At 37.7% G+C, this 27,035-nt stretch overlaps 1 protein-coding gene across 1 annotated transcript; it reads left to right on the top strand.

Moving 5' to 3' along the window:
- Positions 1-516: 516 nt before the first annotated feature.
- Positions 517-27,035, top strand: tmem161b (transmembrane protein 161B). The gene is made up of 12 exons (XM_067407397.1): positions 517-844; positions 8,942-9,045; positions 11,748-11,834; positions 14,113-14,210; positions 14,323-14,479; positions 17,734-17,885; positions 19,606-19,666; positions 19,828-19,968; positions 21,237-21,350; positions 23,781-23,955; positions 24,604-24,700; positions 24,787-27,035. Exons 1-12 carry the CDS (start codon positions 842-844, stop codon positions 25,050-25,052), a joined length of 1,455 nt encoding a protein of 484 aa, XP_067263498.1. The 5' UTR covers positions 517-841; the 3' UTR covers positions 25,053-27,035.

The raw sequence follows: 27,035 nt of genomic DNA, 5'->3' as shown, positions 1-27,035 counted from the left end.
CTAGAAGAATGTTTAAATAAATGCAAAAATCAGTTGCATAAAATGCTCTTCTTCATATCCTCTTTCAAAAGAGACTCAGTCCTATGCTTTTTTACATATTCAGAGAATAACATTATACAATGCAATCAGAAACAAGGAAAAAAAGGGAAAAAAAAGGGGGGGGGGGTAAAAAAAATAGGTATAAATAATAATTTATAATAAATAATTAATAACAATTGTTTTTTGAAAAGCATTTCATTCAAAGAATCTCTAATTACTGTCATTGCACCGCCTGATTTCGCTTATTAACACCACAAAACTGGGATTTATATTAGTAATTTAGCACTGATATTCCTCAGTCCTGTGCAGGGTTAACAACACCGGTAGGAAAACGTCACATGTGCTCCTTTCACTACTTCCGGTAAAGGGGTCCTGCAGGAGCCTTAAGTCGCCCAAATCAGTGCCTGTTTCAAAAATGAGAATACCACAACGTTCTCCTTCGGATATACTTAACAATGTGGACATATATACAAAAAAAAAAATTATTAATCATTCCCGAACATTACTGTGATACAAATATTCATTATTAGGACGCTCTTGCAGTCATTAAACCGTACAGGCCGTCAGTGGCAGCCCAGAACCGAGAATCTGAGCGTGACCTCTACTGCAGTTGAAAACACAGTGGAGCCGCGGCTCGATCAGTGGGATGTTTGTTTAGGTATTCATTTTACCTGTCAACACAGTACTCTCAAATTCCAGCACCGCAAGACAGGCTTATGTGCTCCGTGTCGCTGGATCTCCGCTTAGGGGTGCTCAGAGTGTCAGTCGGCTTTGAGATTTATCACTGCACTGCAACAGCAATATGGTAAGTGAGCACATCATCTGAATGCATTATTACTGTAATGTGTCCCTTAATTCAGACTAGGTATAAAAAGAGAGGATCTTTTATGTATTTGTTCATTCTGCTGATAGAGCACCCAGGCTCAGAAGCATGACATTTCTTTACATATTAGGATTGGGGCCATTGCATCATATGGGTGTAAATGTATGCGTTGTTTTGATACAGAAATGCAGAATGATATAATTTAGTGTCATTTTAGGGGTAAGTTAGTTGTAAATGCTGGAAACGATGGACATGACGGTTTTTGCTAGTAGGGGGATGTGCCTCACCTGGTGCAGGTGCTTTTGACCTCAGAATGCCCTCCGCTGGATGACGTCATGGAAGGGCACCAGAGGAGATTCTCCTCAGAACCATAAAACATGACTTGCATCTTAAAGGGAAAGTTCACCCTAAAATGACAATTCTGTCATCATGTACTCAGCCTCAAGTACTTTCAAACCTGTGTAAAAATGCATTTGTGTATAGAAAGAGATGTTATGCTTTAGTCACCATTACCTTTCATTGTATGGAAAAGGTGATATGAAAATGAACGGTTGCAAACAGTCTGCATAACATGTCGTTTATGTTCCACTGAAGAAATAAAGTCATACAGGTTTGGAATGACATGAGGGTGAGTGAATGATGACAGAATGGTCATTTTTAGGTGAACTGTCTCTCTAACTATTAACCATTCTGAATTAATACCTTACCTGTCATTGCTCAATTAAAGACATGCATTATGGGCCTGTTTCAATACCTACATTTGTAGTCTTTGTACATGATCACTTGTCTGCTAACATGATGTATTTCCTGTATTTGGTTCAAACCTGCTGAAAAATAAAGCTAAAACCAGCCTAAGATGGTTGGCTGGTTTAAGCTGGAAGTAGCTGGTTTTAGCTGGTCTCCCAGCCTCCCATTCTCCTAGCTAACCAAAACCCCTCTAAAACCAGATATGACCAGCTTAGGCTGGTTTTAGCTGGATTTTTCAGCAGTTTGAGTTAGCATGAAGACCGTAAGTGTGTGTGTAGAACTGTTGACTACCTGATAGGAAACACTTAAAGTGTTGTGCTGTAAAATTGCAAGTACTTTTTACAGAGCTATATTTACATGTTTAGATTTTCAATACTTTGTACTGTTTAGTGCTTATGTAACAGGTGGCAGTTTTGTGGTGCTTCTAATGATAGTAATAAAAAACAGTTGCAAACATTTTATGAAATACACATACTCTGCAAAACTACATTGTGCAACACTGTTTTTTTTTCTAATTAAAGTTAAGTACCTTAACACAATGAATGATACGCTTAGCCTCAAATACAACTGTCACGTGTGCACGCTCTCGAGTGGGCAAGACTGCAGATGTGGTTGTTGGGACATTCTGTAAATTCATTAATGGTTAACTCTCAGCAGAACTTCTAGTTCGCTGGAGGCAACTATAGATTGCTTTATATGATGGTTTTTGGAAGGTGATGTAATTAATCTATCATCTAATAATAATGCTATTATATCAGTTTTAGGTTGATGTCAGTTTCTTTCCACACTGGCATTATTCTTTGTGACTGGTTATATTATAATCTACAACATATCAGTGAGAACTTAGAAGGAAATTAATTGCAGTTTTAATCTCAAATTTCGACGTGTCGCCACAGGCTGTTTTTGAAGAGCTCAAAATCCATACTTTACCAGAGCTACTCTCCTGACCATTATCTCATATGGTGACTGAGCTTCTAGACCTGCTATTTATCTTCAGTGGCCCCCTTCAGAGCTCATTTGGCCCCTGTGCTGTCCAGGTCACTGCCAGTGTGGCAGATAAGTGTCCCATGCTGCTTCAATTACCTCTTCTGCACCAACCTCTCATGGTGACTTACACTGATGGATCAAACTTCCCCAGCAAGGGAGGCATCCCATTTTTTATGTCACGCTTTTAAGGAGAGTGTCCAGGGTGTTAGGTTGGTATCCTAAGGTGTGACACTTTTCGGATGGTTTGAGTCGACTGAAGGGAAGTTGCTTGGAAACTGACCAATCTCAACACTGATAGTTGAATGGACGTTAAGTTTTGCAACTGTGTCTTCAGGAAATATCCCCAAACAATCCCTCATACTTAAAAATCCTCATTCCTCAAAGTCTTACTATACAAGTGAGCAGTGACATGCTTAAAGGGATAGTTCACCCAAAAATGAAAATTTGATGTTTATCTGCTTACCGCCAGCGCATCCAAGATGTATGTGACTTTGTTTCTTCAGTAGAACACAAATGATGATTTTTAACTCCAACCGTTACCGTCTGTCAGTCAAATAATGGGAGTGAATGGGAACTCGAACAATAAGAGTCGAAAAACTTGCATAGACGAATCCAAATTAAACCCTGCGGCTCGTGACGACACATTGATGCCCTAAGACACGAAACAGTATTTATATAATTTTTTACCTCTAATACACCACTATGTCCAACTGCATTCAGCACTTGCTTAGTGAGGTCTGATTGCGCTCTGACAACAGAAGTGATGTCTAGCACTCATTGAAGTATATGCGCAAGACATTTCTTCTGTTGTCAGAGCGCGATTAGACCTCACTAACCGGATGCTGAACGCAGTTGGATATAGTGGTGTATTAGAGGTAAAAAATGATATAAATACTGTTTCAAGCCACAGGGTTTAATTTGGATTTGTCTATGCAAGTTTTTTCGACTCTTATTGTTCGAGTTCCCATTCACTCCCATTATTTGACTGACAGATGGCAACGGTTGGAGTTAAAAATAATCATTTGTGTTCTACTGAAGAAACAAAGTCACATACATCTTGGATGCCCTGGGGGTAAGCAGATAAAGATCAAAATTTCATTTTTGAGTGGACTGTCCCTTTAATGGTGCTACTAGTTTAGCTTAAAGGGTTAGTTCACCAAAAAAATGTAATTTGTCATTTAAGTACTCACCCTCATGTCGTTCCACACCTTTAAGACCTTCAAGAAAAGTAGTAAAGACATTGTTAAAATAGTCCATGTGACTACAGTGGTTCAACCTTAATGTTATAAAGCAACGAGAATATTTTTTGCTTTCTATGGGGGATAAATAACCTCTTGGATTTCAACAAAAATATCTTAATTTGTGTTCCAAAGATGAACCAAGGTCTTATGGGTTTGGAACGACATGAGGGTGAGTACTTAATGATATAAATTTCATTTTTGGGCAAACTAACCCTTTAAATACTAGTTAAAGAAAATAAATTAAACTCATTGCTGAATTTCCTGAGCACTTTTATTATGTCAGTGTGTCTTTTAAATAAAATGACATATTAAAATGTACACTTGATTTCAGCCCATGCATGAATAACATCCCTTGATTCAACTTAATGGCACTTTTCCTGGCAGTCTCCCATTCATTCTTTATGGGCTGTATAGTTCCCATGGCAATTGGGATACCAGTCTGTTTCAGGTAAAGTGAGGGTGTTTGTGACCAGCAGTGAAAAGAAGCATGTGGCTGCTTTCATGTGTTTCAGGCCAGCACATTATAGCTATTGTGCCATTGTGTGGCTCTACCTCTGTGCAGGTATTGGCGTTTGTCAAAAGGGTGAAAAGCGGGATAAAATAAAAATAGAAAAATATAACATTTCATTTGTTATGGAAAGCTTTGCATTTGTGCTGCACACAGAGTGAGCTTTTCATAGTGAAAGGTATGCTGAGAAACCATTTTTCACTGTTTTACTGTGAATTAAATGGCAGCAGTGCTTAAATATCACAGCTGTTGATCGCCTAACTGGAATAATTGATGCTGTGGTTTTTAAAACGAGCACAGATTATGTAGTTGACTAAGGAAGTCAAGACAAGTAGAGCAAAGGTTATTAACTTTGAAGAACTGAATTCACTTTTTGTACAGTTTAGACTGTTTTGGATACAGTGAGCATATATATATATATATTACATTTCCATACTATATATTGTATGTATTAAACATAAAGGATTTGTGTGGAGTGAGGGATGTTATGGTACCTAAAATGCATGTTTAAACATGTTTGTAAATGTTTTGTTTTTTATTTACTGGTATTTTACATTATTTCTTAATGTGTTAAATGTATGTAAATGTGTGTAATTAAAACGTACACACTGATGCTATTTAAAGGAACACTCCACTTTTTTTGAAAATTAATTTTCCAACTCCCCTAGAGTTAAACCGTTTTCGAATCCATTCAGCCGATCTCCGGTTCTGGCGGTACCACTTTTAGCATAGCTTAGCATAGTTCATTGAATCTGATTAGACCGTTAGCATCGCGCTTAAAAATGACCAAAGAGTTTAGATATTTTTCCTATTTAAAACTTGACTCTTCTGTAGTTAAATCGTGTACTAAGACCGACGGAAAATAAAAAGTTGCGATTTTCTAGGCTGATATGGCTAGGAACTATACTCTCATTCAGGCGTAATAATCAAGGAACTTTGCTGCCGTTCCATGGCTGCAGCAGTGCAATGATATTACGCAGCGCCCGTGAGCCCCTGCTTGCACAGGGAACGTGTCTTGCAACCATGGAGACGTATGTGAGAGACGCTGCGTAATATCATTGCACTGCTGCAGCCATGATACGGCAGCAAAGTTCCTTGATTATTACGCCTAAATGAGAGTATAGTTCTTAGCCATATCAGCCTAGAAAAATCACAACTTTTCATTTTCTGTTGGTCTTAGTACACGATTTAACTACAGAAGAGTCAAGTTTTAAATAGGAAAAATATCAAAACTCTTTGGTCATTTTTAAGCGCGATGCTAACGGTCTAATCAGATTCAATGAACTATGCTAAGCTATGCTAAAAGTGGTACCGCCAGAACCAGAGATCGGCTGAATGGATTCGAAAACGGTAAAACTCAACTGTTTAACTCTAGGGGAGTTGGAAAATGAGCCTATTTTCAAAAAAAGTGGAGTGTTCCTTTTAATAATGCAGTTTTGACCTTGTATGACTTGTAGTCACTTGAAAATACTGTAAATGCTAAAAAAAATTAAACATCAAAATTACATATTTTAGTTTTTTTCATTTTTATTTTTTTAAACAGAAAAACTAGAGGTACATAACAGCTTAGATAGAAAGGCCTTTGAATATTATCTTGGAGGAAGGGTGGCACTGGTTTAATTTAGAGCCGTTAGTGGTGCTTATTTTACGACACTGTCAAGATTTGTTAGACTTTTTCAGAGGTGCCTGGAAATAAACTGCTAGATTTTCAAGAACATGGGACCATTGCACACCACAACTCTTGACAATTACGCTCCAAAGTCGTGGAAAACAATTCAACAAGTCAACTTTTCAAAATTATATCACATCACAGAATATTTCAGATAATTTTCTAGCTTTTCTGTCATTTGATTGAATTGCTCTACAATATGATTCATGATTTCTTCGTTCCTGAGTGACACACCAGCCATGTTGCCATGCAAATTTCTTTTGTGTGAGTTTTGAAATGGCTAGCTAGGCACATAGCAATTTGTGTGGATCAGTGATCATCTGAATGCACATCACCGTCTCCTCAACATAGGGGCAGGACACTGTGCCTTACACGCGTGGATGGTGAGATTGCCCATTGATGCAAGCGGTCCTCCCACGCTGTAGCTGGGATAGTTTGATGCTGGGGTGTTTAAGGCAATTACAGAGTAGGTGCTTGACTGGGGAAGTCAGCATCATTTGCAAAGGTTATTACCTTTGAGGCAACACATTTATTACTTTTCCGTGGCTCTGTGGGCTTTTTAGTCATCTTTGTTTTTCCCTTAAATGTGATGTGACATGTGGCCAAATATGGTGTCCCATACTCGGATTTTGTGCTCTGCATTTCACCCGTCCAAGTGCTTACACACAGTAGTGAACACACACCTGGAGCAGTGGGCAGACATTTTTGCTGTGGCACCCTGGGAGCGATTGGGAGTTAGGTGCCTTGCTCAAGGGTACCTCAGTTGTGGGTAATGAGAGTGGAAGATGGTGCTGTGTTCATTCACTCCCACCACCTACAGTACTGAGACTCAAACCTGTGACCTTGAAGTTACAAGTCTGACTTTCTAACCCTTAAGCTGGCCCACACTAAAAAATGTTAAAATCTTATCAGATTTCAAAATGTGAGAGACCACAAACAATTAGTCAGAATTGCGAGATAAACATTGATCAGGCATAACATTATAACCACCTTGCTAATGTTGTGTTGGTCCCACTTTTGCTGCCAAAACAGCCCTGACCCGTCGAGGCATGGACTGCAATAGACCCCTGAAGGTGTGCTGTGGTATCTGGCAAAATATGTTAGCAGCAGATCCTTTAAGTCCTGTAAATTGCGAGGTGGAACCTCCATGGATCGGACTTGTTTGTTCAGCACATCCCACTGATGCTCGATTGGATTGAGATCTGGAGAATTTATGGGCACCTCAAACTCGTTGTTGTGCTCCTCAAACCATTCCTGAACCATTTTTGCTTTGTGGCAAGGCGCAAGGCTCTTTCTTGCTGAAAGAGGCCACAGCCACCAGGGAAGAACGTTTCCATGAAAGGGTGTACAATGCAGGTAGGTGGTCAAAGTAACATCCACATGGATGGCAGGACCCAAGGTTTCCCAGCAGGACATTGCCCAGAGCATCACACTGCCTCCGCTGGCTTGCCTTCTTCCCATAGTGCTTCCTGGTGCCATGTGTTCCCCAGGTAACCGACATACACGCATCTGGCCATCCACGTGATGTAAAAGAAAACATGATACATCAGACCAGGCCACCTTCTTCCATTGCTCCATGGTCCAGTTCTGATACTCACATTCCCACTGTTGTCACTTTCAGCGGTGGACAGGGGTCATCATTGGCACCCTGACTGGTTTGCAGCCCCATACACAACAAACTGCGATGCACTGTGTATTTTAACACCTTTCTATCAGAACCAGCATTAACCTCTTGAGCAATTTGAGCTACAGTAGCTCATCTGTTGGATTGGACTACACGGGCTAGCCTTCGCTCCTCGAGTAAATCAATGAGCCTTGGAACCCTAACCCTAACCCTAACCCTGACCCTGTCGCCGGTTCAACACTGTTCCTTCCTTGGACCACTTTTGATGAATACTGACCACTGCAGACCGGGAACACCCCCACAAGAGCTGCAGTTTTGGAGATTCTCTGACCCAGTCATATAGCCATCACAATTTGGCCCTTGTCAAACTCGCTCAAATCCTTACGCTTGCCTATTTTTCCTCCTTCTAACACATCAACTTTGAGGACAAAATGTTCACTTGCTGCCTAATATATCCCACCCACTAACAGGTGCTGTGATGAAGAGATAATCAGTGTTATTCACTTCACCTGTCAGTGGTCATTATGTTATGCCAGATTGGTGTAAACTCACAATTGTGAGTTACAAAGTCGCAATTGCATGTTATAAAGTCAGAATTGAGAGTTTTAAACTCATAAACTAAATATTCTATATATTCAACGTTGTTCCAAGCATATTCAGTCACTCCTTAAGCTGGGCACACATTTAACGACTATCTAAAACATTCTAAGACTGTGCTCAACATTCAGCGATTGTTTCCTGCAACTGAAGCCGATTTAAATACTTACACATGGAATTTAAACACTGACTGTAATCGCACACTGAACGCAACTGGCTCTGACTGGACGTGTTTTAACGCAATCAGTCATAAGTATCAATTTACATTCAAAATCGGCCTTACGATCCTTAAGTGTGTGCGCGGCTTTAGCACAACTCACTCCACATGAAAATCTGATAAGATAATCTGTAGAACCATCAAGATAATTGTTACTTTACCTAGGAATGTCGGAAGGGGAGAGCTGGGCCCAAAATCATCCCGATTATCTTGTAGTGTGTGGGTGCCTTGAGGCATTCCATTTTTTTTTTTTTTTTCTTAAATCCATATCTGAAAGAAAATTTCAAGTATTTTGAGTCATTTTATGCTCATTTTGTAAGACCGCAATTTTGACCTCAAATTTTGCTAGTTTGGTTTCAAAATCATATGTTCCTGCCAACCAAATCGGCAATTGAGGTTAGTAACTAGAGCTTTACTAGTCTGAATGCTGTTCTGTGTTCTTGCTGGTGCGATCAGAAAGTGTTCTAATATTTCACTCTTTCCCTTCAGGGTGTGATCAGTGTGCAGCTGGTGGTTACCATGGTAATGGCCAGCATGATTCAGAAGATCATACCCCACTATTCCTTTGCACGATGGCTCCTCTGCAGTGGCAGGTAATGAGGAAGTACAGCCCACTGTGCCACTCTGGCATCCCTCTCGATGGTCAACCTAAAATGGCATCTTAATCCACAAGGCATCCTTAACAACACAAACCACAGATCCTGCTCCACTTTGCGAGCACATCCCGTGTTTTATTGTTCATATTAAGGGCCCATCAAAAATGCATCATTATGGGGTTTCAGTAAGACCAAAGGGTATCATCAAAAAGCGCTGCGACCCAAGAGAACCGCTAACGAAAGTACAAGCCATGCTTGTTTCCCCCCCTTAATTAGTGCCATATGTGTTTAGAGTAAACAGCTCTTCCAAATGTGTTCAATAATTCATCTGTGCTTGTTTTTGGCTGTAAAAATAGTTTGGGAAAACTCTGGCTTGAGTGCAGGGCTTGAAGTGTTGCCCAGGAGACTTTCATAATTAAGTTTTCATTAGGAAGTAAACATGCAAAAACAACTGAAAGCAGTACAGCCCTCTCAGGGCTCATGACAGGCCAGTTTCTAAACAAAGTTGAAGGGGTTGTGGTAAATGTTTGCCACCAAAGATGTGCTCATTTTATTAGCATCAAACAACCTTTAAAATTTGGAGAAATAATGTACATGAAAATTAAAATTCTGTGATCATTAACCTTCACATCTTTCTACTCTCATATGCCTTCGGTCTACCGTGCAACATAAAAGGAGAAATTCAGAAGGCTGCGCTTGTCGCTCTTTTCCATTCAGTTCCAGCGAATGTGGACTTCAAACGTCAGTCTTCAAAAAAGGTCACAAAAGGCACCATAAAAGAATGAAAGTGGCCCATGCAGTGAAAGTCAATAGGTTGAATCGCATGTAGTTTTAGACCCCATTGACTTTCATTGATGGATACAAACATTCTTCAGAATATATTTTCTATCTGTTCTGAGGAAGAAAGTCATAAAGGTTTGAAACTAAATGACATGAGTAATGGATGACCGATTACATTTTTTTGGGTGTCTGTGAAGTTTCAGCTCAAAATACTCCATAGATCATTTTTAATATCATGTTGTAAATGCCTGTTTTGAGTGGAAAGAACATCATGCTGTTTCCGTGCATGTATCTTTAAATGCAAATGAGCTGCTGCTCCCTGCCCCTTTTCCAGAAGAGGGCAGAGCCTGTACAACTCGTGCCTCTGATACTCTGCCAAAAAGTCAAAAAACATCTGTTTGGTTTTGATTATCTCTATTGCAGTCACGCTCATGTGACATTGCAGTTCTTCATCATCATTAAGTTCATTATCTGCATGCGTTTTAAAGCCATAAACTTCTGATATATGGATTTTTGAGCGCACACATCCAAAGCATGCGCACAGAAAGCTGGTTGTCAGACGGCGCGTCCTGTGAGTATTAAACTAAGTTCACGTGTTGCGCTTAAACTGTTAAATACACACAAGTTTATCAAAAACACAAAGTTCACATAAATGCATTGTTTATTATTTATTAGTCATGTCTGTGAATGTAAACAGCAAGTAAATAAATCACGTGTATAGATCTGTGTATTAAAATGAAAGCAGCGTAATATACAGTTCCTACTGCTGTATGCTGTTAATATGAATCAAACAACAAAAGAAAAACAGAAAATCACTCACTGCTCTTGATTAAATAACTTAGTAGCTTTGATAAGAATGCATTTCTTACTTGAATGCTGCTGTTAAATCCTCTGGTGAGGAGATAAACATGGTGGACTGTGTACAGCACACAGAGGGCGGGGTCTATGCTAATAGGGCAGAGTCTGTCAGCAGTCATGAGCGGAGCCTAAGCAATGTGATGTCACAAAAGCTACAATCTGCAAATGGCTTGTTCTAAGGCACTGCTTATGATTTCTGGGGATTAAAAAAGTTATAAAAGAGGAGTGGATGGATTTTTACCATTCTAGAGTGGTTGTGTACACACACATAGGTCCCCTTTAATACAGCAATGATGCATTAAATTGACCAAAAGTGACTATATATATATAATATATATATATATATATATATATATATATATATATATATATATATATATATATATATATATATATATATATATATATATATATATATATATTATATATATATATATAATATATATATATAATTTTAGATTTTTTTTATTTATTTTTTTTGAAATTTTATTTATTTATTTATTTATTTTTCAAGTAAATGTTGTTCTTTTGAACTTTCTATTAATCAAAAAGTCCTGAAAAAATGTATCATGGTTTCATAATCCACAAAAATATTAGCAGCTTAATTGTTTTCAACATTGAAAATAAAAAGAAATGTTTCTTGGGCACCAATTCAGCACATTACAATGATTCCTGAAGGATCATGTGACACTAATGATGAGTAATGATGCTGAAAATTCAGCTTTGCCATCACAGGAATAAATCATATTTTAAAATATATTAAAATAAAAAACGGTTATTTTAAATTGTAATATTGTTATTGTTATTTTTATTATTTTACTGTGTTTTTGGTCAAATAAATGCAGCCTTGCATTAAGAGACTTCTTTAAGAGACTTTTTTCAGAAACATAAAATCTTACCGACCCCAAATGCTAGTGTATATATTGAATGGGTATTAAATAAATATAAATAAATAAATAAATAAATAAATATTTTATATTTCTTTATTTATATATATATATTTATTTTCTAGAGCTCTTTGCATTTTAGAGATGGTGATATACTTCTCTTTGTCTTGTTAGTCTGCGTTGGTACCAGCACCCCACAGAAGATGAGCTGAGGACTTTGGCTGGAAAGCAGCAGAAAGGAGGAAAGAGCAAAAAGGACAGGTACAACACAGCCAACTAGATTTGACTTTTGTTTGACTGCTTGTGAAGATCAAGCAGCCTTGTTGCCTATATTCCACTGCGGATGAAAGCTGTGCATACAATGCTAATTCCCTGAAAAGGTAGACTAGCCTATGTCTAGCAGCTTAGTTTTGATAGTCAGCTCTATTATACCTACCTCCTGTTCTCAGACAAAAGCCCATTTTTGCTCTGCAGGGAGCTCTTGGGCCATTTTGTCAGGCAGGTATGCAGCAATCCAGTGCAGAGAGACTACCATGCCCACAGTGCTTTTGTGCTGAACACCATTGTGCACACTGACCTATGTAAACAACAGAGACCCAAAGGAGAGGTCCAAGAATCTCAGGTTCAGCTGGCTTGGAGCCACAGGGCAGAAAGCTTGCATACTAGACTCGTTCACGCTAAGGCCTGTGCCCCTTTCCAATATCCCACCGCTCCCAGCAGAGCCCGACATTCATTTCTCTGTTCTTTGTCATGCAGACAGCATTAGAGATGGGTGGAAATATGTTTGATTTGAACGTTGTATGGATTTAGCTCTTTTTCAAAAGCGAGGAGGGCTCCTCTAATCCCCAGTAAAATGTGCAAACTCTAGTGTTTGGTTTCCAATAGAGACAGAGCCCTCAGTTAGTCTGTGAAAAATCTGCTGTCCTTTGAACTAAGTTGCTGATCCCACACGTTGATACCTGCTTTGCAGTTCTCTGTTATTTTGCTTGCTCATCATTGTGAATAATTAAAATCATATATTAAATTTAGCATTGTTTATAATAATTAGGTGCCCTGAAGTGATCAAAAGTGACAGTAAAGACATTTATGTTACTTATTTTATTTCAAATAAATCCTTTTCTTTTGAACTTTCTATTCATAAAAGAATCTATCACGGTTGCCACAAAAATTTGCAGCACAACTGTTTTCAAAACATTTCAAAATCTTACCGACCCCAAACTTTTAATTATTATTATTATTATTATTATTATTATTATTATTATGTGTTTTTATTTAAAACATGAGTTTATAGAAGTGGCTGTTTATAATAAACCCACATAAGTGAGCAGAGAAATCTAGACAAGTATATTACCTGACACTGATATTAAAATGGGCAGTCTTAGCAGTTTCGTGATTTGGCTGTGTTTATTACTTTTTATAATTGTATTTATTCCTTTGGATACCATCCATATTGAAATTAAATGAAAGCATACAAAAGATTGCTGCACAAACGGTAGCTCTGGTATGTCAAATATCACACGGAGAAGTGTTAGTACAATACAGTATCTGCAATCACAGACTATCTAATCGGACGGGTTTCTCTGAGGACTGTTGAGTTTGCCGAAAACAGTAGCTAATTTACCCTGGATGGGATTAAAATCACAAAGTACACCCGTGAAACATAAATTTCTCTAACGTCCTACAGGAAAACTAGTCCCACCTGAATAGGGCTCAAGATAGTCACCACTGACTCAATATTGCTAATTCGCTGTAAGCTATATTGTAGATTCAAGTTTGTTTTTGTTCTTGGTTACAATGAAAAGCAGGTCAGTATTCAACATGAAAGATTTATAAAATCATTTCATTAGTTGAATCAGCTTAAACTCTGACATTCCATAAATGTTAGCTGAGTACAAAATAAATGAAACAAAAGTGTCTTTTGAAATTGGGAGCTTCTGAACTTCTCACCCTGATGATAAAATCCCACTTCACATTAGCTACCAGGATTCACACCGTCAGGAAGGAGATATGAGTCACCTGACGCATTGCATTGTGTGATGAGGTTAAATGCCAGAGAAGCCCCATCATCCTACAACTGAAGCCACTTATAAGAGTGCTGAAACATCATAAATGAATGGGTAAAATAGCCCAGATGCTCTTGAATAAATTCGGTCTTATCTGGGCAGCAGAGGATGATAACGGCGACTGCTTGGAAGAACATACTGTTATCATTTTGAACATCATTTTTTTTTTTTTTTAATGTATGCTAATTATTCTTATTTATGTTTGGCCTAGATATTTTGAGTAATGTGCTTTGACAAATAAATAATAAACTGTTGTGTTTTAAATTCATTTTTATTCAAAAGCATAAATAAAAAGCAACTTTAATACAATTTATGCAATATTTCTGGCAAGTGAATGGAGAAAAATAGCACTCTAGTATTCACTTTTGGTTTTTGGCCCAAAATGTCCTTGGTAATTTGTGTGTGTGTGTGTTTCATCTTAGCCTACTTTCAGTGCATAACTATTATATGTGCTATGTTCACGTTTTGCTTCTCAGGAAGTACAATGGGCACTTAGAGAATAAGCCGATGACTATTCCAAAAGACATCGACCTTCAGCTGGAGACTAAATGCATTGCAGAAGTGGACACACTTGGTAACTCACTTTTTGTCATTATATACCCAATGAACCCTTGAGCTTGAAGGATCTTCTTAGAAAGTCTGGTTCCTAAAGCTTCTTTTTTTGTCTGGCTATCTTTTTTGTCTAGCTCTGCATTATTTTCCTGAATTCCAGTGGTTGGTGGATTTTACGGTGGCCGCCACAGTGGTGTATTTTATCACTGAACTGTACTTCTGTGTGGCGGAGCCCAGTGGGGAGATGAACATCAGTGTGGTGTGGAGCCTGCTGGTCTTGGCCTTTGTCATGTATCCCTTTCGAGCTAGAACTACTGAAGAAGTTTTTCATCTTTTGCATTGGTTTCCCTCTTTCATATTTTATTGCGAATAATTCTTGTAATTATTTCATTATTAGTATAGTTGACAAATAATAACATGGTGTTTTTTTTTTTTCCAGTTTCATTTTAAAATTGATATACAATAGAGCTAAAAAATAGGGTCAGTAAGATTATTAATATTTTTTTGAAAGACATTATAGTGTGCTGCGGTGATGATGTTTTTGTAGGCCCACCTGGAAATTAGCATCACCCTGGTTCCCTCTACAAAAACCAATAATATTTTTCCATTGGCTTTTGGATTATTGCAAAAAATAAGCTCTGTGGTCAACAAAAGTTTATTTGATACTTACAAGTTTTGTCCATCAAGATAATTTAAAAATAATTTTTATAAATTTTGAAGCATAAATACATTCGCCAGAAATAAAAAGCTAACCTTAGACTATAAACAAACTACACCACAGTCGCTCAACTTCAACATCACCACCACCAAGCTTCCGACAACTTTCAGTCTTCGTAAAAAATTTTTAAAAAAAAATTATTTGAACATTTGATAGTTTGCAAGAGAGTGATTATAGTGATTATGAACACAACATGGCTGTGAAAGTGGACTAGTGAGTAGATGAGTAATCTTGTTGGGGGAAAATCAAATGTGAAACATGAAAATATCTTGAGCTTGTGCTCAAGATGTAATAATGCTTAAGAAATAATGCTTATTTCAGGCTTGTAACCAAAATCCCATTGACTTTGGGACGATGGAACCGGATGGAACCATTTCTGGGTTATGGTCTGCAAAAATACGTCATCTCTGCAGCACTCGATTCAGCAAGGATGCATTCAATTGGTCAAAAGTGACAGTTACACAAAAATTCTATATACGTTTAATGCTGTTCTTTTAAACATTTTATTCTTCAAATAATACTGAAAAAGAATATCACAATTTACGAAAAAATACTAAGTAGCAAAACTGTTTTTAACATTGATAATACGATTTTTTTTTTCTTGTGGACCAGTATATTAGAGTAATTTCTGAAGGATCATGTGACACTGATGGAGTAATGATGCTTTTTCTATATGAAAATAGAAAAAGTTATTTTAAATTGTAATAATATTCCACAATATTACAGTTTGTACTGTATTTTTGATCAAACAGATGCCTTGGTGAGGGTAAACCTTTTCTTTCAAAAACTTTAAAAAATCTTCCCGACCAGTAGTGCAAATGTAGATAGTTTTTAGTTAATTAATTTATAATTTTTTAATCGCCTTTTAGCCTTAAAAATGACAAAAATGATTTTAATAGTTCAGTGATTTTAGCAAATTTGTTTTAGAAAAGCCATATCTTTCATTTAGTCTCCATTTTTATGTTTTCTGAAGGAAATGTGACTGGTATTGCCTGTGCAAATATCAACGCAACAATACTAGGGCGTTTTAGATGGTTGCCAGGGTTTTGCGATACGATGTGCCAAGTGTTTTTATAGCATAGTTTTTAGTGATTTGAAGGGAGTTCATACTGTACACTTCGGTTTGGGGTTTGTTAAAATCCATAATTGCAAAAATGAGTAGAAGTAATGGAGATGCTTAACAAACGCCACTAGTAATAATATAATAATTTGAAAATATTGTTTAAATTACTTCTAGATGACATCTAACATGTACCACAGCACTTGCATGAAGCTCATAATGTCGTTTCTCAGCACATGATTTCTTTATTCAAGAACATGTCCATAGTCCTTAAATGTTAAAACATCCTTTGTAAAACACAACCCTTGTGGAGAAGCTCAATTTTCAGTCTCGATGCAGGGACAGTCTAACCGTGAGTGATAAAAGCTGCACCTGTTGCCTTTTACCTGCTACTTTCCCCTTCTAGTGCCTCACCAAATCACACACATTAACCCCGGCACAGTCCACAAAGATCAATCTCCCTCCGCTCGGCACTGCCCTTTACCTAGCTCAGCCTGCCACAGAAGATTGGAGGCCCAATTTTCATGGCCCACTGGACTGATTTGCCTGGGAAAAGGAGAGGAACGAAGGAAGGTGCCTGGTAGGGTGATGAAGATGATGACGATGATGATAGGTCTATATGTGTGCAAATGGCTGAATGTGGACAGGAAGGAGCCATTTTTCCTGATCTCAGTGGAGAGTGTGTGGTGGGGAAAATGGCCTTGTCAAAGAGATGGTCACTGAAATATTTTCTCAGATGGCCGCCCGCTTGCCTTGCAGATTTGCACGATGTAGCCACAAGTTGAATGATTGACCCTAGACCAGTATAATCAAAATGGGCACATATAGGCAAGCTGTCGTAACAAAGAGGCGCAGCTGGACGTTTTCTGTCTGCTGTTGACGTTTTTCAAATTTCTCATTTCTCACCTCAGGGATATTAGCTTTGACACTGTTTGATGAGGCATGTTTTAAATGCATTTCTCTACTGCTGTGACACTAAATGTGAGACTTATACCATGGCTTCTGCACAGGTTTTCAGTCTGACAAGTCAATGCTAGTCGGCAGATTTTGGGCAGTCAATGTTGACAGATTTCATAAATTGTGTAGTGTAGACAGTAAACAGACTTTTTTTTTTTTTTTAAGCTTCAGACTTTGATTCCATGCAATCAGAGGATATTAAACGCTTAATATTTTGAGCTGATTTTAGAACGCATATTGTTCTAATTTTTCAAATGTTTCTGTGTGAGTTTGGTTTGAAAATGACTTAAAGTCTGTTAGTGTATGATCTTCACGCGTTTAGTTTACAATGCCCAGGTTTTCTTTCTAAACATTTACAGAATCTTCAAGTGTATGTTGCCTAGTGTTTTAAAATCTGATTTTAAAAGCCATGCAGTGTATTACAGCCTTTAGGATGTGCTTTGTAGAACAGAGCTGGTTAAAATCGGACCATCTTCAGTAATACAGAGCATTTGTATTTAGATTCCAAGGGAGTAATGTCACTTAAAGGAAAAGTCCAACTAAATCCAACTTGGGCTCTATCAACCGCATAGCAGTAGCAGTTTGTAAAAATGAAGGGCAAATGTGTTTTGTTATACTCTTACAATGGACATCTATGGGGCAAGTGTACAGCAGTTATTATAACCCACTATTATTAATTATAACCCAGAATATTTCTTTAGTTAGGCAAAGAATTCAAAGCCTTTATCTGATGTTTTTGGAGAGCAATTTTTGGTATAGTGTACCAAAGTGTGCTTTGTGACCATGTTCCTTAGCTTCAGTTTTTCTCAGGAAGATCCTTTTCTCCCTGACGGCTCACTACTTCAGACTAGAGGAGGGCGGCGAGCGTTCCCTTTGCATCACCTTTGCCTTTTTCTTCTTTGTGAAAGCCATGGCTATCCTTATTGTCACAGAGAACTACCTGGAATTTGGCCTCGAGACAGGTATAGTAGTGTCAAGTTGATTTTTTTTTTTTTTTTTTTTTGTATCGGTTTCTTTTTTCACTGTATGTAGTAACATAGAATGTGAGACCATTTTGTTCTAAAATTAACACATGCCATTGGAAATATTTAAAACTGGTGATGAAACTGTACTTATTTCATTTAAAAAAAAAAAAAAAAAAATCATTTCCCTTGCGTATTTGCATTTCATCACTCATAGCATCACACTAATTAGTCCTGGAATGAAAGCAACTTTCACAAAAATGTAGGCTGCTATTTTTTTTTTTTTTTTTTTTTTTTTTTTCATATTTTAATTCGAGATGTCGCTTAACACCAGGAATGTGTGGCCACATGTAGACAAAAAAGAAAGCCTTTTGGCTTTCCCTTTTAAAACCTTTTGGCTTTAAATTTCTGACAATATTGTCCACCACGCTTTTGTTTTAGATCATTTTCATCTCTTTGATTTGAATCACTCACATCACTTCATCACTTCATGTCATTCTTGCATTATGATTTAAACTATGCAGTAAACTATGTTGCAATTTTTAAATAAACTGTAATGCAACACCATAGTCATTTTCACCATAGATCCTATAATCAGGGTCCGGATTAAACACTTGGACTATGACTTAACAGGTGTGCAGTACTGATGACAAATTATATCTCAATATTATTTTTTTTGATAATGATGATTAGACAATATTTTGCAGAGTGTGTTTTTTGTGCTGGTACTTCTGCTGATTTAGGTCTGTCATGAACAGCTTACTTCTGAAGTTTTTCGTATTCCTTATATTCTGGGGTGCGTTTCCCAAACAACGATGTTACTCGCTGCCGAACTACTATAGTACGATGCATCGTTGAACAAATCAACTAGCTAGTCCCGACTGTTTCCCGAAACCGTAGTGTCGCAAACCACGTTGGTGAATGACGTCACGCAGGTGGTGAAGTAATAACTTCTTTAAATTAATCTGTTTGAGCTCAAATTAATGCTCAATTTTTTTTATTTATTTTTTTTGCTGAGGACTAATTCTCAATTTCCTCAGTTATTTTGCTTTTTTCCAGATTAAATCAAATGCTTGTTCTTACGTACTAGAGCACGTACGCACATGCGCACTCTCCAAAAACGGTGCTTTAAATCTCTTGACAAACTAAAATATATAAATGACATTTGTATATATTTGAAATGAAAGACATACATTGTACTTAATGTCAGCTTCCTTATATTGCTCAAGATAATGATTTAGTAAGTCCACATGTCATAAAAACAAGAAACTATGCTTCTAACCACAGCTCGAGAGCTGTCGTTCCAACACACAAGTTTGCGATGCAGTTTGCGAATGTTCGTTTGAACTATGGTTTTGTAAGAAACGACGGAACTTGCGATGTTAGTTGGCTAACGATGCTTTTGGGAAACGCACCCCTGTGCTGTGGTTAGTTCACAGCAATGGCAGAATTGAACTTTTCCACTATGAGACAACATTTCCCCCCTTATGTAGTTTTTACCTATATAATGGCAATTTCTTTCTATCCTTATTAGCTGTATGCTTCATTAAATCTGTCAAATTCTCCCATTTATTGTCAGGTCGCACATCGATACAAAAATAACGAGGATATTATCGTATACAATACATATCGCACACCCCTACTTTTTTTTTTTTTTACATTTATATTTAAGAATTTCTGTCTATATTCTGTTTCTATCCCCCCTTTTCTCCTTTCATAGGCTTTGCAAATTTTTCCGAAAGTGCCGTGCAGTTTCTGGAGAACCAAGGCCTTGAGTCCCAGTGAGTATTATGGCCAGTGTCCCCCCACCCCCTTTGTCAGTACAGTGGGAGAGTATGTATACAGTATACCATGTCTCTGTAGGTTGGGATTAAACCATGTATGTGATGGTTTGTGCTTCCCTGTGGTGAACAGGCCTTGCTCTCTTCCTCTGCCTCTACAGGGGCCCCATATCCAAGCTGACCTTTAAGCTGATCCTGGCACTGCTCTGCGCCCTCATTGGAGCCTTCCTCACCTTCCCTGGCCTGCGATTGGCCCAGATGCATCTTGATGCCCTCACTCTAAACAACTGCAAAGTCACACAGTAAATGTTTCAAAATAATACACAATTTATTACATATCATCCTCATAATTACTACTAGGGGTGTAACAGTGCACGTATTCTTCCCAAACCGTATGGTACGGACGTGACGGTTCGATTCATGCAGTTAAACGACAAATACAGTCAGTCACAGGCGAGTCACACTCCAATCCAGAAGGGTACGTGTGTATGCGGTAATGCAATGCTACAACAGGAGAAAGGGCAAAAGAAGAAAGGCAGACGATTTGGATGTGTGTGTTATCTCTCAACCATCTATCGTGGAAAGACCTCAATAAAACAGCTTAAGAATAATTATCCCACGTAGTGTTACATTTACCTCAGGCAAGTCATTTACTGTCTACAGTATGTTAGTTCACTAGAGAAATGAACACGAGAGGAGCATTTCACTAAATATATGCACTATATTAGCTTATATATTTATAATTTATAATTTAATGTATTTATTATATATAGTCATTATATGTACTTTACCTTTTTATTGTTTAAATAAATTTATGTTGTTAATTGTAACCTTTAATATTATATTAATGTGCAAGAAAGGGCTCCCTGTATATAGTTTATTGTATTAGCTGAGAGATTTTTTTTTTTTATCCTTAAGAAAATGTTAATTATAATTTAATTTATTTAAAGATCGATAGACAATTTGTTCAATAAACCACTGTTTTATATAAAAAAAAAGCAATTTTAAGTTTAGTCCCCCCCACTGTACCGAACCGTCATGCTTGTGTACCGTTACACCCCTATGTTGAAACAAGTCACTTTAGTAATTTGAATTATTAGTATTTCTGTCCTTACATTTAACATGATATATTCAGATCTAGATAGATTTGTCAACCTGAATTGAAACAGTTTGTATTGAAATTTTGTAGCCCCTAGCAATATTTCCATTTTCATTCATATGGAGCATTAGTTTCTCACTATATCCTCAGCAAGTTAGCAGACGAGTATTATTGCAGTTGGACCTGTTCTCCATTTTCAGCCAGCATTGGGCTTTAGGGTAACTGTGTTACAAAAGAGGAGTTAGGCATTACACATCTCACATAGCTAATCCTCTTCTGCTCTCATGACACTATGGGGCTTACAGTTAGACCTCTTTAAGGCCTGGATTACATCCATGCTTCTTGTGCTGGCGAAATGCTACATTTAAAGCAGTGGTACTTCATAGTGATTGATATTTACTGCTCCACTGATATTGATACTCTTGTGTGTTGCCATGTCTAATTGGTTGTTTTTATGTGTCCATCCTTCAGGACTTTGCTGCATATCAACTTCTTGGCCCCCTTGATTATGGTACTGCTATGGGTGAAGCCCATAACTAAGGATTACTTAATGAATCCCACATTTGGGAAAGATAGTGTGCCTTTGTGAGTACCTCATTTTACAATGTGTTTTTTCAACATTACATTTTGCATTACTAGTTATTAGATGAATAGTTCTTGATTAATTAAAAAAAAGTTAAATCAAGTTCATCAAGACCCTTTGTTTACTCAAGATTTACTTTAAAGAAGGGCTGTTAATGCGTTAACGCGTATGATTAATTCAAAATCCTTAACGTGTTAAAATAATTAAATCCAAATAACGCAAATTAATGAAGAATGCGAAATTAAGACATTAACATAATTTACGTCACACATTTACATGATCTTAGAAGTCGGGAGTTTATCACACTGAGCATCTACATGTTGCAAGCACCTGTAACCCTAGTAAGGTGGAAATTTCTGTTCTGAACCCTTAACCTAATTTCTCTTGGAAATAATTTTAAGCCGCTAAACTCCGGGAAAGTTTTCAGTCCAGTGATCTAGCAAGTGAATGCATTCAAACAATCAGTCCAAAACAGCACTAATGCAAAGAAAACCAGGCTTATTACGTCAGAGATGGCAGAGAGAACAGCGACTCCTGACCAGTTTTCAGTGAAATATTCATTCCAGCGTGTGTTTAGCTTTAAATCAAGAGCTCTGTCATATTCTGTGATTGTTTCTGAAGAGCGGGAGCCCTCACACATTGCGCTGTGAGAAATACAGACTGGACGGAACGTCAAAACATCCCACCGCTGGCCAGATGATACGGAAACTACGTTTATCGGCCGGATAAAGCAAACCAGCTTCTCGCTAGTAAAGTTTTGATGGATGCGAATTGTAAAGATGATTACGGTGACATACAGGAGTCGTACAGTAAGCAGGCCTGAATCTATTATTGATGTGCAAACAAACCGTGCATGTACACTCTCGACGCACTGATCGCACATTGTATTTATTCACAGACACATTTCAGTACATTCATGTTGTTTCCACACATTCAGGATAATGTTTTGATATGTTGCTGTGTTTAGTAATTCTGAATGGATCCGTGTACTGTAGTAGGCAGATGCAGTCAGGTCAAGGGGATTGGTTGGTTTATTTTTTGGGGGGTGGATCTCCATATGGTCCTGTTCAGTATCATAACTTGACTTGTCTAAAACGTAAACAAGCTCGTTGCTGTTGCACTGTACACATACTATACACTGAATTCTGGAAAGTTTTGTTCTGCAATGTTTTTTTTTTCTTTTTTCTCCATGTGTGCTTTGGTGTTCATACATTCATGAAGTATATGGACTTCTTATATCATTTGGTTATTAGATGTCCTTTTGGTGTTTCCATTCCAAGTGTCCTTTTTTGGAAAGACACCTACTTTTACCTTGAAAAAAGCTAGGAGAAAATACAGTTTTGTGAGAATCATCCTTCAGTCTTTAGTTTACTTTGTTGGATAGCAAATCGTGACAAAATAAGCACATTAAACAAGATATTTCACGATAAGTCTCCGATTTAATCTTGATTAATTGCACAAAAGGGTGTGACTTAATCACGATTAAAAAATGTAATCTATTGACAAACTTAAACTCTACTACTACTACTAATAATAATAATAATAATAATGTGTTTTATAATTAAAGTATTATTATAATTTGTTCTGCCTCTGAAATGGCTTTTTTATGCCATGTAGGGCAGAAATAATGTTGACAAATAGCCCAACGCACTCTCATAACATTTAGTAACTATTTTATGTCTTGCTGAATTTATATGATCTCATTTGTACGTTTTTGTATTATCTGCATACACCCCACTGATGTAAGGTGGTGGAACTTCATACTTTTTTCGAGGAAAAAAAAAAACTTACATTTTCAATAAAATTGGACAAATTCAAACATAATTGCCACTGCGTAAAATAGACACATTTTCAATATATAATAATATAATATAATATAATATATAATATAATATAATATAATATAATATAATATAATATAATATAATATAATATAATATAATATAATATAATATAATATAATGTTAGGCTGCTCTTGTAGGTAATGCAGTTCCAATAGGCAAAACATTTGCAATAGTTAACACAGGTTAACTACAGGCAATCTAATAAAGGTTGTGGAAAACAATAAATAAATATGGGGTAAAAAGCATTACCATTGTGATAAGTCAATCTCTTTAGGGTGAACTTATCCTTCAGCCTCCAAGTCCCAGTCATAAATTTTTCACAAAAGTTGGTGCTGATGGTATTTCAGTAATCCTTGGCCAATCCACTCGGTTCCATTCTCATGTGGAATGCCCACTTTTCACAATCCAGTCGATCAAGTCCTGGCCTATATTTGTTTTACTTCTAAATCATCACATTGCGGCAGTAAAATGGGTTGTGAATGCCATTTCTTGTTGACTTTTTCAATCAGATCTTTGTTAATTCTTCTCTGCTCAATTCACATCCTTTACTTGCCCTGATTCGGTGTGTCACTCCTCATCTGCTTTCAGAATGTCTGAGAAGACATACGACACGTTGCGTCTGTGGGTGATCCTGCTTCTGTGTGTGCTGAGACTAGCCATGATGCGGCATCATCTCCAGGCCTACCTCAACCTGGCCCAGAAGGGCGTCTTGCAGATGAAGAAGGAAGCGGGGCGCATAAGTACCGTGGACCTCCAAAAGATGGTACTTATCACTTTTTGTTCTTATGTCTTTATCTTACTGACATTAAAAATTGCTGAGATAAAAAGTAGTCACATAATAATGCTAATTATATGCAATTAAGCTACTGTGATGCAAAGCCATCCTTTTATTTTGCCCAATATGCTATCCATCTCAAGTATCCTATCTTCACGAGGTTGTTCTTGTGATGTTTGATCTGATACTGGTTAATAAATGCACTTAGGGACCTTCTTGTGGCGTCCACTCTAGGGGCCTACATTATAGTGTCGACATTCCTCAAAGGTGGAAATATGTCAGTGTGAAAAAGGACTGCGTGGCATTGTTGCCCTCAAAGCTCCAAAATGAGGAGGCTATTTGAGTTTAGTGGAGCGCAAGGATCAAAACCCACAGCACTCCACAGCTGGAGCTGAGGAAAAGAGCCCGTTTGATGTTCCAAGCCATAAGTGAGACTCGCAAATGGCTGTAGAGTCGCAGGGGTGTCTGGTCTTACATCTGCTCCAGAATCATATACGCACACTGCCTCCCTCTGTACTTAAGCTCCCAGTGAGTTTTCAGCTAGTCTGTTTGATGAGCTCCTCTCCTGCCAAGCTGCTTGTTTTGAAGGAAATTTGCCTAAATGTTTTAACTGCAAATTTGTTTTTCCTCACGCAGGTCGCCCGAGTCTTTTACTACTTGTGCGTGATAGCACTACAGTACGTTGCACCTCTGGTGATGCTGTTACACACTACTTTGCTGCTAAAGACATTAGGTGAGTGTATTGAACTTCTTCTTGACATATTCTCAATTGCCCCGGTAGGGTTTCTTGAATTTTTCATACTCTTGTTTAAACCCCAGGTGGATACTCGTGGGTGATTTACCCCGAAGAGAGTTTGCCATGTCTATCGAATGAGGACTCAAGCCCCACTGAGGTGGGGCAAGGCGAGATGCAGGCCTCTCAAACTGTGGCCCAGCTATCGGTCGCTCTCGGTGGGCTGAGGACTGTTTTCTCCCCCTTGCTTTTTCGAGGGCTCTTGTCCTTCTTCACATGGTGGATTGCCGCCTGCCTGTTCTCCACCTCTCTCTTCGGCCTCTTCTACCACCAGTATCTGATGGCCGCATAGCATCGGGAAGGGCTTTTTTCGACTGAACTGTGCTGCACGATGAGGCCCTGGAACTTTCCCCTTTCCTGCAACCATATCAGCCGGGTTCTTCTCTGATATGCTTCCTCCATTGACACATTGTTTTAACCTAACAAATACAAAAATGACAATAGTAATAATGCAGTCACTGTTATATTCATCAGACTGGTTTGAAGCATCAATGAATGGAGGATGGCATCTAAAGGAGACCTCAAAATAACGCAGATTTTAAAGGGGGTGGTGTTTTTGAGCCACCACATGGTTGAAAGCAAGGGATCACTCATGGTCTTTGACATTTTGTTTTTTAGTTGAAAATTATGACTGTTTTTAATAGTTTTTTTTTTGTTTTGTTTTGTTTTGTTTTTTTAATGTTATACTTCTCCAAAGTAGAAACTGGGTTCTGCTGTAGGGAAGGTTTTCATTGCTGATACATGAAGAAACATGAAGAGGACACAGTGTTTTAGTTGAGCTGAGAGAGTATAGTGAGGGGATTGATCAAGAAGAAAAGTATGTATTAAAGGTGTATTTATTTCAGAGGGACTGAAGCCAGCTTTCTCACGAGGAGAGTTTTGTTTGACTGTAGAAGACTGAGAGATAATTTAAGTGTGTATGCGTGTGTGAGAGTGACGGTTCGTGTGTTAACATCAGTGCCTGCAGGCTCCCAGTGACCCCTGCTGCTGGTGGGTAAATCTAAAAAGGGCATTTTGATCAAGTATAAAAGCTAACTCAAAAAAAAAAACTGTCGAAAGCAGTGGCCTCCGCTCTTCTGATACCCTTCCCCGTCATTTAACCGGTCAGATGTTTCACTTTGAATTTCGGGTCCAGTGACATCAAGCACATCCTGGAAGCGTGCTCCATGTTTTCTGTATGGAGCCTATTGATTTTCTGTAATGCATCAAATAACAGGATTGGATTTCTTTCATGTGAAGGTGCCAAGTACGCTTGTATTCCCCCGTGAGTGTGTACAGTACTTCCTGCTGGAAATCAGAAAGCACACATGCAGAGGCACGAGCCAAAGCAGAACATGTGGCTTGATCACAAAGAAACATGGTGTTTAATGATGTCCATTTTAATGTTGTAACATTTTGGCACTACAGTTACAAAACCGCACAAAGACATATCTGAAGTGTTTTTTTTTAATTTTTAGTTTTTGTTAGTCTTTTTTAGTGTTAACCTGCTGTAAAAGTCTTATTCTTATCCTCCATTTTGAGATTTTGGAGGGTACGCAGACAATGAATGTATTGATCCTGTCTGATTTTTGATTGTTGCTATGATGAATTTTATTTGAACTAATCTATTATCCTCGGTGCCCCTAATACACAGTCAAATATGACATAATGTTGGCTTTCAACAAATATATCAGTTAAAATAGGAATATAAATTTTGTATGTTGTGGACTTCCAGGGGCATGTATATTGCAAAGGTGCGTCCGTTATCATCAACAGCACACTTGGTAATATAACGTGGCAGCAAAATGCTGAACTCAAATTTTGAGAGCTTTTTTTTTTTTTTTTTTCTCTGTTGTTGATTATCAAGCTGTGAAGATTGATGGATGCAATGGGGAGTTTATTTTAACTGTAAACATTCACAACCTTTGGTAATCATCAGCGGGGCCATTTTAGTCTTACATTCATGTATAGGGTTTTGTTTCTTTGCCTTATTTTGATTTTCTACCACTTCCCCCACCACCATTAAAAGTCAAAACAATTAAGTGACCAAAATTTATTAAAAAATGTGTTACTAAAATATGTTTTCAATAAGCATGTCTTTACACATTTCTAACTCTAATGCCAAATAACAGTGAGTTTTAGAACTGATCCATATTAAAATGAGAGGACAAATCACTTTTTCTTGAATTTCAGTAGCTGGGATCCGTTTTTGAGCTTAAATGGCTCTGTTGGTCTTTAATGCATTTTAAGTACTTATCTTTATTTATTACTTTTCAGTTTGTTTAATAAATGATTG

Source organism: Chanodichthys erythropterus, chromosome 13 (assembly GCF_024489055.1).
Source record: "Chanodichthys erythropterus isolate Z2021 chromosome 13, ASM2448905v1, whole genome shotgun sequence".
Taxonomy (NCBI): Eukaryota; Metazoa; Chordata; class Actinopteri; order Cypriniformes; family Xenocyprididae; genus Chanodichthys; species Chanodichthys erythropterus.
Note: the sequence above shows the minus strand (reverse complement) of the source record. Positions and strands in the feature narration are given on the sequence as shown.